Here is a 17,402-nt window from a genome sequence, read left to right on the forward strand (position 1 = left end):
TACTGTTCTGACTACAGTACCCCACCAGCTCCACTCTGCAACTTACCCACAGCCTCCTAAACCCCAACAAACTGAAGGTTAGAGCTCCTAGGCTCTGCGCAATCCCGACACTGGCAAATCAGCCTCCTCAGCCAACTACGTCAGCCCTCCTGGCCTTTGCGTGGCTCTGCGTGAGCCTGTCTTTGCCTCCCTCAGCCTCTGCACTGCCTCTTCTTGGCTCAAACTTGATGATGCAGGCACTGTGTCACCCCTTCCTTGCTGCTACTCTGCTAGGAACAACTTCTGTCACTTGGGACAACTGTTTTCTGCTGTTGCTGCTCTGCTCGACTCATGTCCTCAGTTCTCTTGTGATCTGCAACCACGCTCTAATACCATGTTGGAATTTGTAAGTCTATACATTAGAAACACTTAATGTACTTTCTGATTTATTCCTACCTACTTGTTCTGTTAATTAACAAGTTATTTACCATGTAAATACTAGAAATAAATACAAGTACATGCTCAACACACTACATATCATCAACTGAAGGAAATAGAAACAATCACGCAAGTGACACCGTTGTTTTTGGACTAACCTCCCTGGAAAACCCAATGCAGGAAAACCGGTGCAACTATCTGAGGGTTTGATTTATTAAGCAGTTTCAGAATACAACCTGGGTGCCAAATCTGACTCACCCAACAGAGAAAAATCTTGGCAGTAGTACCTGTCTACTCGGAAGCAGATATTCTGGCTGAAACCCCAGATAAACACTCCGGCAGCTCCACAGCTCCAATCTGCCCCACGAAACCCCAGCGTTAGCATCTAGGGACTGCGTTAGCCTCTCTCTGGCCTAGCGTCACTCTGGCTTGGCCTTTGTCAGCCTCTAGAGGCACTGCGTCAGTCCTCTGGCCCTCTGCGTCACCCACGCTGGCCCTCTTAGGCACTGCGTAGCTCCTGGTTCCCTCTGCGTGAGCCCTGGATGGCTCTGCGTGAACCCTTGGCTGCTTCTGCGTCCCTCTCTCCGGCTACTGCACTGATCCTCCCGGTGCTATCTCTGCCTCTCTATTTTTGTATTCACTGCCCCTCAGCTGCAACTTTGATCACTCTCTCGACTTCCTCAGCGACCCCAGCCCCAGAAAGTCGAAATCTTGATCAACTCGGTGTGTTCTCCAAGTGACCCTCAAGCCTCCTCTTATACTTTTCTCCTTGACAAATCAACGATCGAGATTAAGTCCCTAATCAATGGCTAAGATTAGATTTGGCTTGATCCATGACTTTTGGACCATTCTAACATAGTTTTATAATAATTGACATTAATATTTTATTTTCCTTAAGTTTAGACTTAGGGACTCCATTAAAGATATTAATTATTTTAATATCTCCCAAACTGTTTAGAATTTGCCCAAACCCTTTCCGGGTATTGGAGATCTCATGTGCCTTAGCTTCTCCACCAATTTTTGTGGCCAGAGCACATCCGATGCTACCACAAATCAACACAATTATTCTTTTTTTTCTTGTATTTTTCTCACATACATTGTTGCTGGGATTTCGCTATACTAGGGCTTATTTGCTGCATGCATCTATGCGAAGTTGTGGAAATTTTGTTTCTAGATAGTGAATGCTTCATGTATGGGCCATCTATAATGAATGAATGTTCCTAGGGATGTTTTTGTTAAAATTATGCAACTGCGATCAAATTCCACTGTGGACAACTCATATGATGAAGATAATAATTGCAATAGATTCTTCTTTTCGAGAGGACCAAAATCGACCTAAAGATCACCTTATTTGGACAAGCAAAAGTTGGTTTTTGAATTTATTTATTTACTCATGTATATTGGATTAGGTTGGCCCTATGCACATATACAATTGGACAGGTCAGCCTCAACATCAAATGGACCCTCATGAAAGCTTATAAATAGAAGGGACCTCAAGCTCATTTTGGATACAATCATCAAGCACTCTCTTCTCTCTTCTATTGTTTGTTTCGCACAAGTCTGACGGAGGAAAGTTCGCGCAAAGGGTCTGAAACTACAGGGTTGAAGCTCACACGTGTCTAGGGTTTCTGTTTCTCGGACGCACGCTCGTAACTAAGCGTTCTCGGCCCTAGACGCACGCATAGAGTGGTCAAGGGTGCGTCTGGGAAGTCTCAGACGCACGCACATAGTGTCTCAAGGTGCATCCGGGAGGCTAGGGTTTCTGCAGTCCAGTTTGGTTCCCAGACACACACATCCAGTTCTCGAGGGAGCGGTCAGATTAGTCTCAGACAGACACACACAATGTCTTAGTGTGCATCCGGGACCAAAAGATGAAGTATCAGTATTCTGAAGATTCCGCTCAGTGACATTTGTATTCAGCAGTTGACTATAGTCAGTGACAATGCATTACAGTCCTTAGAATCAGGGTTTTGAGTAGAAGAATGTTTAGGGTCATGTCATGGATGTTCTAGTTGTTTTTTTACATTGATGAAGATATGGATCATTGTACTCTCTTTTGCTGAATCATTTGATGACGATCTAAGAAGAAGAAGAATTTGCAAGGGTTTTCCCTGTAGTGGGTTTTGCCCTGGTCTCTAACCAATCCTGGTGTCTCTATGTGTGCATGCTTTTCTTCTATTGTTCCTTTATGTTTCGCTGCATTGATGATGATGATATTGTTCTTTCTACATAGTTGCATATGCTGATGAATAATGATGTAAATCTGAATAATGTTATAATGTTATGGGGTGAACTTAATGTGTTAATGAAGAAATGCAATTATCAAAGCAAAGAACAATGTAGCCCTATGAAAAATTAACATGGTATCAAAGCTAGGCTGAAGAAAAGCCATGGAGATCACCCCGATGATGAAACCATTGATGGAAGCAAGAAGAGGGTGGTGGAGACCTAAAAGAATTCTAGGGTTTGAAGAAAACCCTAGGCAACTTGATTATTAGGGTTTGATGGATTCTATGAGGTTAGGGTTGGAGAGAAAACCCTGGTTTATGGAAAAGACATGAGATATAGCATGGTCAATGTGAAGAGGCTCAAGCACTTGTGAAAGATTTGATGAAGCCCTATATGGGATAATCCCTAGTAGCCTTGGTTGGATAATTGTAAACAACATTGGTATGTGGACAATAGACACTGATGGCTCTTGAAGGTTGAGGAAGAGGATCACCTCTCATTGAATATAAGTATTTCTTGACTTATGATGCTTCTTTATGTCCTTACTTTTGTTTAGACTTATGGATCTGATTATTATGATTATTGTTCATACTTCCTGCATGTGTATTTGAGTATATGGATGTTTCTAACCTCCTTGATGAGCTGTGATAAGTGGATCCTTCTTGAGGATCATTTGAAATGCAGGAAAGGTGGCTAGAGTTGGAAAAGGTAAAGAGGCACTACATGAAAAGATAACAAAGTGCTACAAGCTGCCTATGTCTAATGAGAAGGTGCACATGTACTTGAATATTTCAAGGTATGCATGATATATTGTTTCAAAGCTCAAACGAGAATGTCTCCTTCTCGAATGGTTCATACATGCATATGAAGGTGATTTGATTTATGATGAAATGGTGCACCTGGTATTGAACATTTTTTTATCTTCTTGAATTCTATGAGGCTACCTAATGTTGATCTTTGATATACTTGATGTTGGATATTTTGATCCCATAAATAATGTCTCTTTCTCAAAGCCCTAACGAGAATGTCTCCTTCTCAAATGGTTCATACATGCATATGAAGGTGATTTGATTTATGATGAAGTGGTGCACCTGGTATTGAACATTTTTGATCTTCTTGAATTCTATGAGGCTACCTAATGTTGATCTTTGATATACTTGATGTTGGATGTTTTGATTCTTTAAGAATGCTAGCACCTTGACTCTAGTATAAGATACTCTTGATACTTGACATGCATAAGACATGATGGATTTCACATAGAAGGTTAGCTCCCTGATTCTTATACATGATACTATTATGCTTATGGAAGGGTTGACACTCTTGTTGTTTTGATAAAGTTTTATCAGATGACCTAACTTGATCTTATTAATAATGACGTGATAAGTAACTATAGCATATGGTAAAACTTGATGGATTGACTTGATAGAAAGTGTTATTGTGTTCATGATCTTTGAGATATAATGTCACATCTGTCTGTTGCCCTAATCACTTAAATCTAAGCTTTGATGAAAGATCGATGTCATGATGCTGATGACCATGATGAATATGTGTTTGATTTTATGATCTAATAGATCTACTGTTGCATGACATTAGTATAAGACAGGTTGATAAATGAAGAGGAATGAAGTGGATTCCCATTCATAATCTCTCCACAAGGTTCTTACTCATTACCATCTGCATTATCATTATATATATATATTATGTACTGTAAGTATGATTTATGTGCATCTGACGTTGTTGAATTGCAATAAAATTCTGATCTGAGATAAGAAGAGTTTTTTGATTCAAAGTCCTAGTCACACAAAAAAAAATAAAAATTAGGGTTTCTGTTTCGGACACATGCAAAGCACAGGGAAATTTCTTCCACATAAGCACGGATGCTAAGGCCAAGGGAGCTTCCAGGAGCTAAAGACGCTCACATAATAACTTGAAGGGAGCGTCCAGGGGTTTGACTATAGTTGACCATCATTCGAAGTTTTTTGAAGCTGTCTGAAGTCTGAATCAAGGTGTCTCTGAAATATTCTACCACTGTAAATTGATTTTTGAAGTTGTTGGGTTGAATTGCTGATCACAGAAAAATGAAGTATTGTGCATGAAATCAGATGTTCACTTGAAGCATGTCAGTCCTACAGATATGAAGACAGAAAGATCTGTGAGCAGGAAAAGTTTAGATATTTGCTATAATATGAACTTGTGTTTGCAGGTGACTGAGATAAGCATATAGATATGCCATTATGATTTAACCATTGAAATTTGTGATACAAGAGATTTGGCTGACTGATATAGATAAGCAGCGTTGAGATATGTTTTTGGACTATAAATCTCTATACGATAGAAAATTTGGATTTGACCTAATGTCTAATGATTTGATCTGACGACTGATGATTTGCCTTGATGAGAATGATATATGAGCATAGTCACTTCCAATGACTTATATTGTGACAAAAATGACTTGTATTATGATTATGAAAATGACTTGATTGATATTGCATGATAGATGACAACTTGTTGGCATGAGAATTGATATTGTGATATTGATGACTTTGATGAGTTGACTTAGTTGATGGTACAATATTGATTTATGAAAAGATGAGCAAGTTGGTTTGGTAAAGTGTTATGTTTGCAGAGAGCATTGCATGAAGCAAGCTTCCCGATCCAGATATGTCTGCATTGACTGTTATCTGGTGAAGTCAGGATGATGTGTTCCAAGGTATGACTTTGATTTTGGTTTTGGTTTTGGTTTTTATACACTGATGGTTTACTCTTGATAGGTAATGAGCCTTCGATGATCTAAGTAAGAGGGAGATGGCTTCTGAAGCTCGAGATGATGAATCATGGCATGATGAATCAATTTCTGAAAAATGGGAAAAGATAATCTATATTGTGAAGCTATTGAAGAAGTATTGAAAAGAGGAAATGCGAATCCTTGGACACTCCGATTGAAGAGATATTGTTGAACTTGACTTGGCAACCAACAATTGATTGAAGCATAGATGTTTTGTTTTTTAACATTCGTCCGTATACATACATGATGTGCATAGAACTTGAGTCGATTCATTCACATAGAGTTGCCACCGAGCACCCTTTGAGATACTTGCATGGGACAATCTATTTTTGGTCTGAGATATTCTTCCTATGATATATGATTGTATGGATGTGTTGATGAGATGAGCACATATGAGTGTTGCCTTAGTATGAGATCTGCCATGATATGAGAGGTCTGTAGCACGACCAAGGTTGAGAATGATGTTGCTAGCATGACTAGCTATGAGGTAGAATGAAGAAGTGTTTGAAGAGATGTTTGAGAAAGTTTTTGGATACATTGCGATGATAAAGAATGGGATTTGATTGGCAGAGAATCCCATATATATAGTTGAGATGCTTTTAGTGAACCAGTGCAACTATTCGAGACAAGCTTAGGCTTGTGATTGGCACCTCCTTGAGAGGGAGGATGATTATGGTATCCTTTTGTGATTTATATGATTATTTATGTTCTAACATGATATTTGATTTGATGTCTTGTATGAACAGGAGACAACTGCTATTGAGACATGATGATTACCAGATATATGTTGCTATAGAGAGCATCGTTGATCAAGGACACTGAGCCATACTCTTCCTCCCCTGTCTGAGCTCCCAGGGTGTGGAATTGAGATAGAGGGCTCTTGGGGTTGAGGGAACTCTGGACAATAGGGTATCACCCCTATCTGTTACCCATAGGGTTGGAGTAGTAGCTCACCCTATCTTGGTCTTTGTAGAGTATACCCCAGTTGGCATCATACCCACAAGCTAGGCTTGTTGGGATTATCCCTCTCTGTTTGGCCAATGGGTGAGGAGGCTTGGGGGCATGAGATCCTTACCTTTGGTAAGTCGGGTATCTCGCCCAAGCTAGGATTATGATGCAGGTGTTCTACCACATGACTATTGAGGGTCATTGCTGGGAAGATCAGTAGGCGATAAGATGGGTTGAGTAGTAGCTCCCCTATATTACCTATTGCTTGATATGGGGTCGTAGTAGTAGCTCCCCGATGAGATACTGGGTTGAGTAGTAGCTCCCCCATGAGATTCCGGGTTGAGTAGTAGCTCCCTGATGTGGTTCCAGGTTGATATGTGCTCCATGATGATATGATCTCCAATGATGATACACTGACAGATATTCTAGGTAGTAGCCCGATGACAGATATTCCGGGTAGTAGCTCGATGACCGATATTCTGGGTAGTAGCCCGTTGACCAATGTTCGGGGTAGTAACCCGCCGACAACCATTCCAGGTAGTAGCCCGTTGATTGATATTATGGTTAGTGGCCCGTTGACATAGATTCCGGGTAGTAGCCCGTTGACATAGATTCCTGGTAGTAGCTCGCTGACAGAAATTCCAGGTAGTAGCCCGCTGGCAGAGATATCGGGTAGTAGCCCGATGAATAGAGGGTGGTAGCTTAAGCTCCCCTTTGGTAACAAATTCTTCTTCTTTTAGATTCGAGAATATTCAACATATGAGCAGGGACGATCAAGAGATAAGCAAGGGATGGATTGAGATGTACATTGATGATTTGTATGGCATGATGACTACATGACAGAGATGATCAATGATGATACGTGATGACACTTGAGATACCAAGATGGCATATTGATCGATGGACATATATTGGCAGGTAGAATTCTCCCTAGTTGAGAGGGAGTGTTAAAATTATGCAACTGTGGTCAAATTCCACTTTGGACAACTCATATGATGAAGATAATAATTGCAATAGATTCCTCTTCGAGAGGACCAAAATCGACCTAAAGATCACTTTATTTGGACAAGCATAATTTGGTTTTTGAATTTATTTATTTACTCATGTATATTGGATTAGGTTGGCCTTAGGCACATATACAATTGGATAGCTCGGCCTCAACATCAAATGGACCTTCATGAAAGCCTATAAATAGAAGGGACCTCAAGCTCATTTTGCACACAATCATCAAGCACTCTCTTCTCTCTTCTATTGTTTGGTTTGCACAAGTTTGACGAAGGAAAGCTTACGTAAAGGATCCGAAACTACAGGGTTGAAGCTTGCACGTGTCTAGGGTTTTTGTTTCTTGGACACACACTCGTAACGAAGCATTCTCAGCCCCAGATTCACACATAGAGTGGTCAAGGGTGTGTCTGGGAAGTCTCAGATGCATGCACACAGTGTCTCAGGGTGCGTTTGGGAGGATAAGGTTTCCACAGTCCAGTTTGGTCCTGAAGGCTGAGACGCACACATCCAGTTCTCTAGGGAGCGTCTAGATCAGTCTCAAACGTACACACGCAATGTCTCAGTATGTGTCTGGGACCAAAATATGAAGTATCAGTATTCTGAAGATTCCGCTCAGTGACAATCGTATTCAACAGTTGACTACAGTCAGTGACAGTGCATTACAGTCCTCAGAATCAGGGTTTTGAGTACAAGCATGTTTAGGGTCATGTCATGGATGTTCTAGTTGTTTTGTTACATTGATGAAGATATGGATCACTGTACTCTCTTTTGCTGAAACATTTGATGACGATCTAAGAAGAAGAATTTGCAAAGGTTTTCCCTGTAGTGGGTTTTGCCCTGGTCTCCGACCAATCCTGGTGTCTCTATGTTTGCATGCTTTTCTTCTATTGTTCCTTTATGTTCTACTGCATTGATGATGATGATATTGTTCTTTCTACATAGTTGCATATGCTGATGAATAATGATGTAAATCTAAATAATGTTATAATGTTATGGGGTGAACTTAATGTGTTAATGAAGAAATGCAATTATCAAAGCAAAGAACAATATAGCCCTATGAAAAATTAATAGTTTCATTACTGAAATTAATCTTGATAAGCTGTCTATCTTACAAAACGAAGTATAACGTCTTTGAAGCTACTTTTGCTGCTGCCCTAATGCTAAGCGAAATTGTCTTTGAGGCCTCCTTGACCTAGAAAACCCAAAAGTCCATTGTCATAATTCTACCTGACTCTAATCTCCCTAAAGGATTAGGCATTGGGCCACAAAAAGGTGATCACCTTAAACCTTATTCATTCTACTCCCTCTTCTTTTCTAGGCCTAACCCATTAGGTCTCTTAGGACATCATTTATCTTGCAAACCACCCATTAGAAAAATTCGATCTCTTGGCTCCTACTGCATTGCTGTGTCTCCTAGGTCCCCTCCAATTTTGAAGATATTCTAATGATGGGATTTTGAGATATCTCAGGCCCTAGCCTCGAGATTGAATCCTGCCCTTGGTTTCCTTAGGCTAGAAGCCTCATTGGGATCCTCACATTGTCTTGCATTAAAAATTCTTTCTTTGGTCCCTTTCTCCCTCTGGAATAGGTTAAGCATATCATTGGTTGCTAAACCCTACCCCCTTGACCTAACCCTAGGTCCACTTGGTCCCATGTGGTCCCATACACTATTAAGGATAATTCTTCAAGGATCACTTGGAATCCAAGCTTTCACAAGAATTTTAAGGCCTAGGAACCTCCATTATAAGATACATACCCTAAACCTAAACCTTGAAATTCCCCTTAAGCCCTTCCTTGAGAGCTTTCAACCTTGCCTTCCAAAGCAAGCAAGCCACATATTTGAGCCTCTCTTGTGAATAGGCTTCCAGGATCACCCCTCACCCTATCATTGGTCCATCCATTTCATGATCCTTATTGTAACGGGTCTCCTCCCATCGGTAAAAGTCCATAAAGAGTAGGGAGCTTTAGCCGAGGTGACAGTGGGCTATTGCTCCATTGTTTCCCTTAGCCTACTAGTAGTCCTTCAAGGATCCCCTTTTAGGACCCTTGCTAGTTTGAGCGGTAACAGGTCACTCTTTACCAGTGTTGCAAACATCTCGATAACATCACGATTTTATCTCGAAATCACGATTTTATGGCCTAGCCGATGTTTGCCGATTTTTACCGATATTTTCCCGATTTTTACGATTTGTTGGTTTTCCAAACCCTTGCTGATTTTATCCCGATGGCGATGTTCGCAACATTGCTCTTTACCATTCCATTTTCATTTGCCCACATGTAGTGCTTGTCATTTTTGAAACATGGGCCATTTATCAAACTGTCACGAAGTGATTATGATTCAAACCTTTGACACCTAAAAGCTTTGCCAATATGGATTGGGAAGAAACATCAAATTTTAAACGCCATAGCTGTGCTTTGATATCACTTCAATCTTTAAATCAATTTATCCTTCAAATGAACAACTCTCAGTAAGTCATTACTGGTGTACTTGCAATAATCTTCCATATATTTGCATATCAATCAATAGAAATCTACAACTGACTACTATTTTTTATCCATTGCAATGTTCTTCACAAACACATCACTTAAAAAGCTGACGATGGCCACTACCTCTCATGACCTCACACTTTCACCTTGATATCAATTCTTGGCTTTATTAGCCAATTACCGAAAGGGGAAATTATATTCAATAAACATTCCCATGTGTAATTCTATTGTACAAATGGTCCCTTTATATACATATAGGTGACCATAATAACTATGTCATGATTTGACATTAGTTCAATCATCTCTGTAGCTATCTCAATATATTCATGAATCTCTCAACCAATATTCATCCCTAACGTGTCTCCTTTCTCCTCATCTCTAATTCTTACATTAGACTTCTAGAATTGGTCTTCATCATTAACACATTACAAGTCCGTCATTAATTTATTAAACATCACAAGTAGGAGTTATTCCTCTGGAGTATAGCTAATATAGGTGCTTTTTTGCACTGATGTTTTTTCCTTATGCTGTGCATCATTTTTTGTTTTCTGCCATCATTTGGCCACCCTAAAGTTCTATTTCTGAGATTCCCATCACTCCAATGGAGCAGAAAATTCGTTTCATGGCTTCTGGAAGATCGTCCAGGGACAGGGCATTAATTAAGCATATGCATCTTGTTGCCAAGGAAAAAACAAAATGCTCATTGGTGAGTTTATGCTCAGAAAACTCATGCTTCATAAAGCCACCAATGGCCATGTTGGAGCTAAACTTGCTTACTTGGACATGTTGGCTATGTCAGCTATGTAGCTATAACTGATCAAGTCTCTGAACTCTAGGTGCAAATTAAGCACAACCATTGATACTGAACCAAATCCCAAGACATGCCTGACATTACTCTGTGTCTGTAGTCGCTGGTGTAAACATTGGTCTGTTAGGAGATAGTGTGAATGCAAGCTTGTATCTGTTGGACTAATGCTGGGCTATGGTTGTAGTAATTGAAAAAAAATCACTGGTTGATACTAGAATAGATGTTGATGAAATGGTTGCAGAGTAGACCTTGCCCCATCCCGATGATCTGCAGGTTAATATTTTAAGCCTTGCATATTAAAGCTGATGTCCTGTCTGGTAGTGTTTCCTACATTGAGGATTTAAATTTATAATGCCACAAATTGAATGTTATTGAAACTTGAATGCAATATTTTGTTGTTATTTCAGAGTTGTGTGTCATGAAGTGGTATTTATGCATCTAGATATCCAGCAGTTTCTCTCTCACTTGTTAAGCACCTAATTTGCATTGGTACCATTAAAATAAAAAAGGTTGATCTGGTTGTTGTCATAATAAGCTGAGCCAAGCACTATGTGAAGTTTGAACATTTGTGCCTGAGCTTTTTAATCATGTGCCATGAGATATCTACTTAGTGAAACTTTGATACATTTAGCTGGTACACTTCCTAGAAGCCTTACAGAAAGTTGTATGTGCAGAAAGTATATATATGATAAAAGAATGTTGTCGCAGGTCTTGTTGTCCCAGATGTTCCATTGGAAGAGACAACAAATCTGAGAAGGCTAACAGCTGCAAATAAAATAGAACTTGTACGTCTGACAGTGCAATTGTTTATTTTGCAGTTGGTGTTAAAGTATCTTAGTACAATCGAATCCAATAATTTCTATATCAATGTTTGTCAATGATATTTTACAGTGAATATAAAGGTGTTTCTTACTGAAAATGTTAGTTTCCCAAATTTATTTTGAAGGAAACTTCAAATCAGTGCAAAAACTTTTATAATTGTGAATCAAAATAACAGATATGGAGATTCACATTGAAGTGGCACATTGCCCTTTTTGGTTGCATTGGGTGAATTCCTGATGTGGAAAAGAATCAGTGAATCTGCAAAACGTTCTAATTGCTTAAAGTCTGCATATTTCCAGATAATATATTTTCCTAGGATTGTTAGCCAGGTCACAAGTTGTCAAAATATAAATTTGTCAGGTAGATTTCTTAGTTAGCAAAGCTGAAGAACAGGAAGAAAAATAAATTTATTATATGAATGTCCATGGTTCACCATACAAACAGTCGATGGGACTGTCGGATACATCATGTGAAATACCCCAAAGGACTGCCTATGACATCTCCAAATTAATTGCAAATTCCTAGAAATATTATTATATTAGGTTGAATAGAAATACAGTCAACTCCAACAGAAACTATTTGCAGACAGTGAATTAGAAATATGAACAAATGAAACGCAAAGATTGGGTAAGCTTTTGGGTTTTGCGTCTGATGTCTTTTCATACACATTGATCTAGGCATTTTATCCATTGTCATACTGCATGCTTTATATGGCATCATCATAATATGATATATAGAAAATCAGCTGTCAATACATTGCATTATTCATGATACCCTTTTAAACTCAAATTCTGTCATTTATGGGAAGATGAAAATTTTGTATGCAGAGCCAGGATTTTGGCAATAATCTTTTAGGAAACATTCAATACCTGATGAGCTGCCAGTTGGTGATCTTTTCAGGATCTCCAGCTTCTGGAATAAATAGAATATTTTCTCTGTTAATTAACTCCCCCAATGCTTTATTTTGAATTGCCTCAATGCATTCTTGTAGCAGATGAGGGCCCACAAAATTCCTGGTACCTTTGTAACACTCACACGAGAAACTGTCAAGTTGAGGAGACATTTTATTACTCATATGAAGTGTGTGATGCATCCATGGACAGGTATTGGTCACATATTGTGGTTTCTGACTTGGACAACCTATGAGGAACAATGCCCATAGAGGTTTGCATGGATTCCTCACGTTCCTCTGTCATTGTTTGAGATGCAGAGATATGTTTATAATGATTATTTTGTTTGGAAATACTGCCTATACACCTGTCCATTTGGCTAAGGTACTGTGGTATGAGGGGTATATCTATGCTGTCAAAAACTAAAATCACATTGGACTTGCACTTGTTCTCATTTGCATCAACTTGGCAGGTTTTGAACCCTTGCTTTCCATTGATACAAGCCCAATCATCTTGCTACTTGCTACCAGTCACATTCTCGTGTGCTATGTTTATAATGATTAATAAATGCTTTCTCAATGTTGGCCTGTTGTGTTAGCCTACTCTCATCCACCTTAAGCACAAAGATACACTCAGTAGCCTTAGGTGCTAGAGTTTGAAAGAATGCCCTTGTCAGCTTATCACTGGTCCAAATCCTATGCAATTAGCCTGAATATGAGCCTCTTTTGCTTCTCTTATTTTTGTGATTTTGATGGTATACTAAATCTTGGCTGCTTGACTTTGAAACTCTTTGTTGAAGGAATGAAGCTGTAACCTTTCACCGATATCCTCTAGTTCTTTCAGGGCTGCTCTCTCACATCTTTTTCTAATTGTTGAAATTTCTATCCCAAAGCTCTGCAAAACGAAGGTTGTCCTATTCATAGTGTTGTTCCACTACCATGCCCACTATCCACCCCTTGTCACCTTATGGTCAAAGGAAAAGGTTCCGTACTTAATGGATGGTATATGGGCAGCCAAGTTTAACCAAATTTGACAATTGAGCAAGGCTGCGGGGAGAGAATTGAAACCCCTCGAATCCGCGCTCAAAGCGCGCTTTGCTCAGAAGTGCTAGGGGAGCAACCTCCTGAGCGCACTCCCGATCCGTTCCCGTTTGGGAGTGCACTCCTGCAATTTTTTTTTTTGATTGGGGCAGCCTGTTGATTTTCTAGGGCGTGTGCTAGAATTAGGTTTTTCTTCACCTGATAACCATTTCATTGATCAATTAGACATTAGTTTCACATAGCATTAAATTCAATATCATTTAGACAACGATACAGAAGAAAAACATTAACAAATAGACATGAAATAGTAGTAACGTAACCATGAAACAAAGAGACGAGACACACACAACCAAGGTGTTAAAATTGGCAACTAGGGCCAAATTCCTCCTTCGGACAACTCATTTGATGGAGATGATGATTGCATATTTATGCCCACACATGTGCCAATTGTTCAAGTCGACCACTTCATCATGTAGGCTCATGAAGCCCAATGGATGTAAATCTTCACCCCCAATGACTTGTATAAATACAAGTGCCCTCTCACCTCATTTGGCATCATCTGTTAGGTAAACTTGACTCAAGATAGAGTCAAAGTTGACCAAGGAACCCCAAGTCAAGTTTAAGGGGGGAATTGTTAGGTAAACTTGACTCAGGATAGAGTCAAAGTTGACCAGGTTAAACAATGATGGTTTTTGGGCACATGGTATTGTGCACCGATAGTATTCTGCCCGTGGTATTATATGTAGTGGAGCTTATAAAAGGCTGGAAGGACTTCATTGTACTGCAAGACCTAGAGGTGAGCGGTGAAGGCTCACTTGGTCGAATTAGCCAGGCTTTTGGCCAATGCTAATGAGATCTTATTAGGTTGGGTTTTTCCCCGGATTTGGGGTTTTCCCGGATAAACATTTGTGTTTATGTGTTTATGGTTGTTGCTGGTTATTTTTATATTTATTCCTCTCAGTAATTATTGATCTTACTTTGACTCTATCCTGAGTCAAGTTTACCTAACATCATCATCACACACATTTCTTCTCTCCCCTTCTCTCATTGGTTCATACAGCGATTGGGCAGATCTTCTTTCTCTCACACGTGTGGTGTTGAAATTTCTAAGTATTACCCGTTAGAAATTTTATCTGTATTCTCTGGTTTATTTCGCCTACTTGTTTACTTACTAACAAGTTATTTAACCATATAAACACTAAAATAAACACAATACAGTCTCAACCATCTACAGATAAACAACTAAAAGAAATAGACAAACACACAAGGGACACCGTTATTTTTGGACAATCGTCCTCGGAAAAACCCAACTTGGGAAAACTGGTGCAACAATTCTGAGGGTTTTATTATTATGTAGTCTTTCTGAGTACAACTAGGTGCCAAATTGGCTCACCTGACAGAGAAAAATAACCGACAATAATACCTCTCTATTAGGAAGCAGATATTCAGAAAATCTGCCCCACGAAACCCTCTCCAACACAACTGAAGCACTGCATCAACCTTCCTGGCCTCTGTGTCAGCCCTGTGAGGCACTGCACAACCTCTACGGTCCTCTGCGTCACTCCTGCTGCCCTTTGCATGGATGACACAGACCCTTTTGGCCTCTGGTCTATCTTAACTAGCCTCTGCGTGGCCTGCTCTGGCTTCTGCGTCAGCCTCTCTGCATGTGCGCTGGTCTCTCAACACTATCTCTACCTCTCTGTCCAGTCCTCACTACCCCTCGCTGTAAATTGATCATTGATTCGACTTTTCTTAGCAAACCCCGCTCTAGAAAATCGAATGACTGATCACTCTGGTGTGTTCTCCAACTGACCCTCAAGCCTTCTCTTATACTTTTCCTGTTGGTCTTTCAACGACTGAGATTACATCTCTAATCAACCTCTAAGATTAGATTTGGCTTGATCCATGCCTTTTGGAACTTTCTAATCCAGTTTTATATTAATACCCATATTTTATTTTTCCTAAGTTTAGACTTAGGAACTCTATTAAAAATATTAATTATTTTAATATCTTCCAAACGGGGTAGAATCTGCCCAAACCATTTCTGGGTCTTGGAGATCTTATGTGCTTTAGCCTCTCCACCAATTTTCATGGCTAGAGCACATCCGATGCTACCCGAAATCAACATGTGGCCGAATTTTAGGATTGTTGCAGGAGTTTGACCAATGTTGACCAAGCACTTTGACTCATCATTTGACTGCAATTTTTGTGGGAGAATTTCGTTTTTTGCAAGCTATACAGTTTGGCATAGGAATCGAGAATTTCTGGGCACTTTGACCGCAAGGCTGATTGCAGTGTTGACCACAGAGTTGACTGCAAAGTTGACCAAGTTTGACCACAGTTTTCAGGACTGTTTTGGGCTGAATTTGACCACTTTATCAGGCCAAGTTTGACTGGGTATGATCGAGCTCCAAAGAGGAAGATTTGCTGCTACATTGACCATCTTTGACTTTCTGGTTAGGGCTGAATTTGACTCCAGTTGACTGCAGATTTGACAGGGCTGTTTTGACTTGGATTTGGCAAGTCAACTTTGACCTTTTGTACTCTCTCTCTCTGCTGAACATTTTGATATAATAATAAGAAGAATTGATTAAAGGGTTTTCCCCACATTTTGGTTTTTCCTTGGCATCCGCCAAATCTGGTGTCCTCTTGTCTTGGCTTGTCTTCTGCATTTCATTTTATGTTCTAAACTTCTATCTATTGTCATTGTCAATGTGATTTATCATTAATGTAACTACTATTGGAAAATTAAATTGAAATTGTCATTGGGTTGCTAAAGGAACATTGAAGTAATTGTGCTAAGCATAGAACATACCATTGTTAACTAAAATTAACATGGAATCAGAGCTTAGGTGAAGACAAAGCCCAAGCAAGAGAGAGAAAAGCAATCACTAAGGGAGAGCTGTTAGACAAGACTATTGGACTAGCTTCAATGGCTACTACATCTTACTTCAAATTTGAGGATAAGCTCAAGGACAAATCTGACTATCATGCATGGAAGATGACTTTGGATTTAACTTTGGAAGAGCATGATGCCATGGACTATGTGCAGGGAAGAGTGGTGGAGCCTCCTTCAAATGCACCTGTTGCTGCAAAGATGAAGTACAAGAAAGGTGAGGTCAAAGCTAAAAGAATTATCATAGACTCCATTCAAAAGCATTTGGTTGCCTATATTTCTGATTTGGGAACATCTAAGGAGATGTATGATAAGTTGATTGGGATGTTCAAAGTAAACAATGCAAATCAAACCCTCTTTCTCAAGAACAAGTTGAAAGACATCAAGATGGATAAAGGGGAGCCTATCCAATCCTACTTGATGAATATCACACAAATCAAGAATGACCTTCTATCTATTGGAGAAGTTATTGCTGACAGGGAGCTCACTCTCATTGCACTTGGAGGTCTTTCAAGAGCATGGGATGTGTTTAACACAACCATTCTCAACAATGACAGGATTCCTAGTTTTGATGAATTATTGGCTAGATGCACTCAAGAAGAGACGAGGATGATGGAGAGAGACATGCCTTCAAATGGAAATGAACCTTCTGCTTTCTTTGCTCATGCTAAGAGGAAGAATAATGCTGGTTCAAGGAGACAGGGTCAAGGGCTCAAGCAGGGATTCAAAGAAGGAAGAAAAGGAAGGTGCTACAATTGTAAGAAGTTCGACCACTATGCTAAAGAGTGCCCTCACAAGAAGAATTTTCCAAGGGATGATGATAACAACATCCACAACAATTTCAAAGGCAATGGCAATCAAAGGAACAACAGGTTCAACAATAAAAGAAAGAGGAATGCTCCTGCTGCTTGATATGGAAATGGTCGATCTCCCAAAAGGACGAGAGATTCCATGTACGGGGAAAGAAATGTTGTAGAAAAACAAACGAAATTTTATCTTATTTTTGCTCCATCTATTGCCTCTCCTCCGGATACTTTGGATCATTGGTTGATTGATAGTGGAGCCTCAAGGCACT

At 39.6% G+C, this 17,402-nt stretch overlaps 1 protein-coding gene across 2 annotated transcripts in view; it reads left to right on the forward strand.

Annotated features, from left to right (window-relative positions):
- LOC149240535 (tryptophan synthase alpha chain-like) overlaps positions 1 to 17,402 on the forward strand; it is a 266,490-nt gene that overhangs the window by 162,585 nt on the left and 86,503 nt on the right. For both annotated transcript variants that reach the window (XM_089373751.1, XM_089373752.1), the window contains one exon: positions 11,388 to 11,464. In XM_089373751.1, the coding sequence (XP_089229877.1) occupies positions 11,388 to 11,464 (77 nt within the window). The remainder of the gene's footprint in view (positions 1 to 11,387; positions 11,465 to 17,402) is intronic.

The sequence above is a fragment of the Pinus tabuliformis genome, chromosome 8 (assembly GCF_031772625.1).
Source record: "Pinus tabuliformis cultivar Carrire ecotype Pingquan chromosome 8, CPIR1, whole genome shotgun sequence".
Taxonomy (NCBI): Eukaryota; Viridiplantae; Streptophyta; class Pinopsida; order Pinales; family Pinaceae; genus Pinus; species Pinus tabuliformis.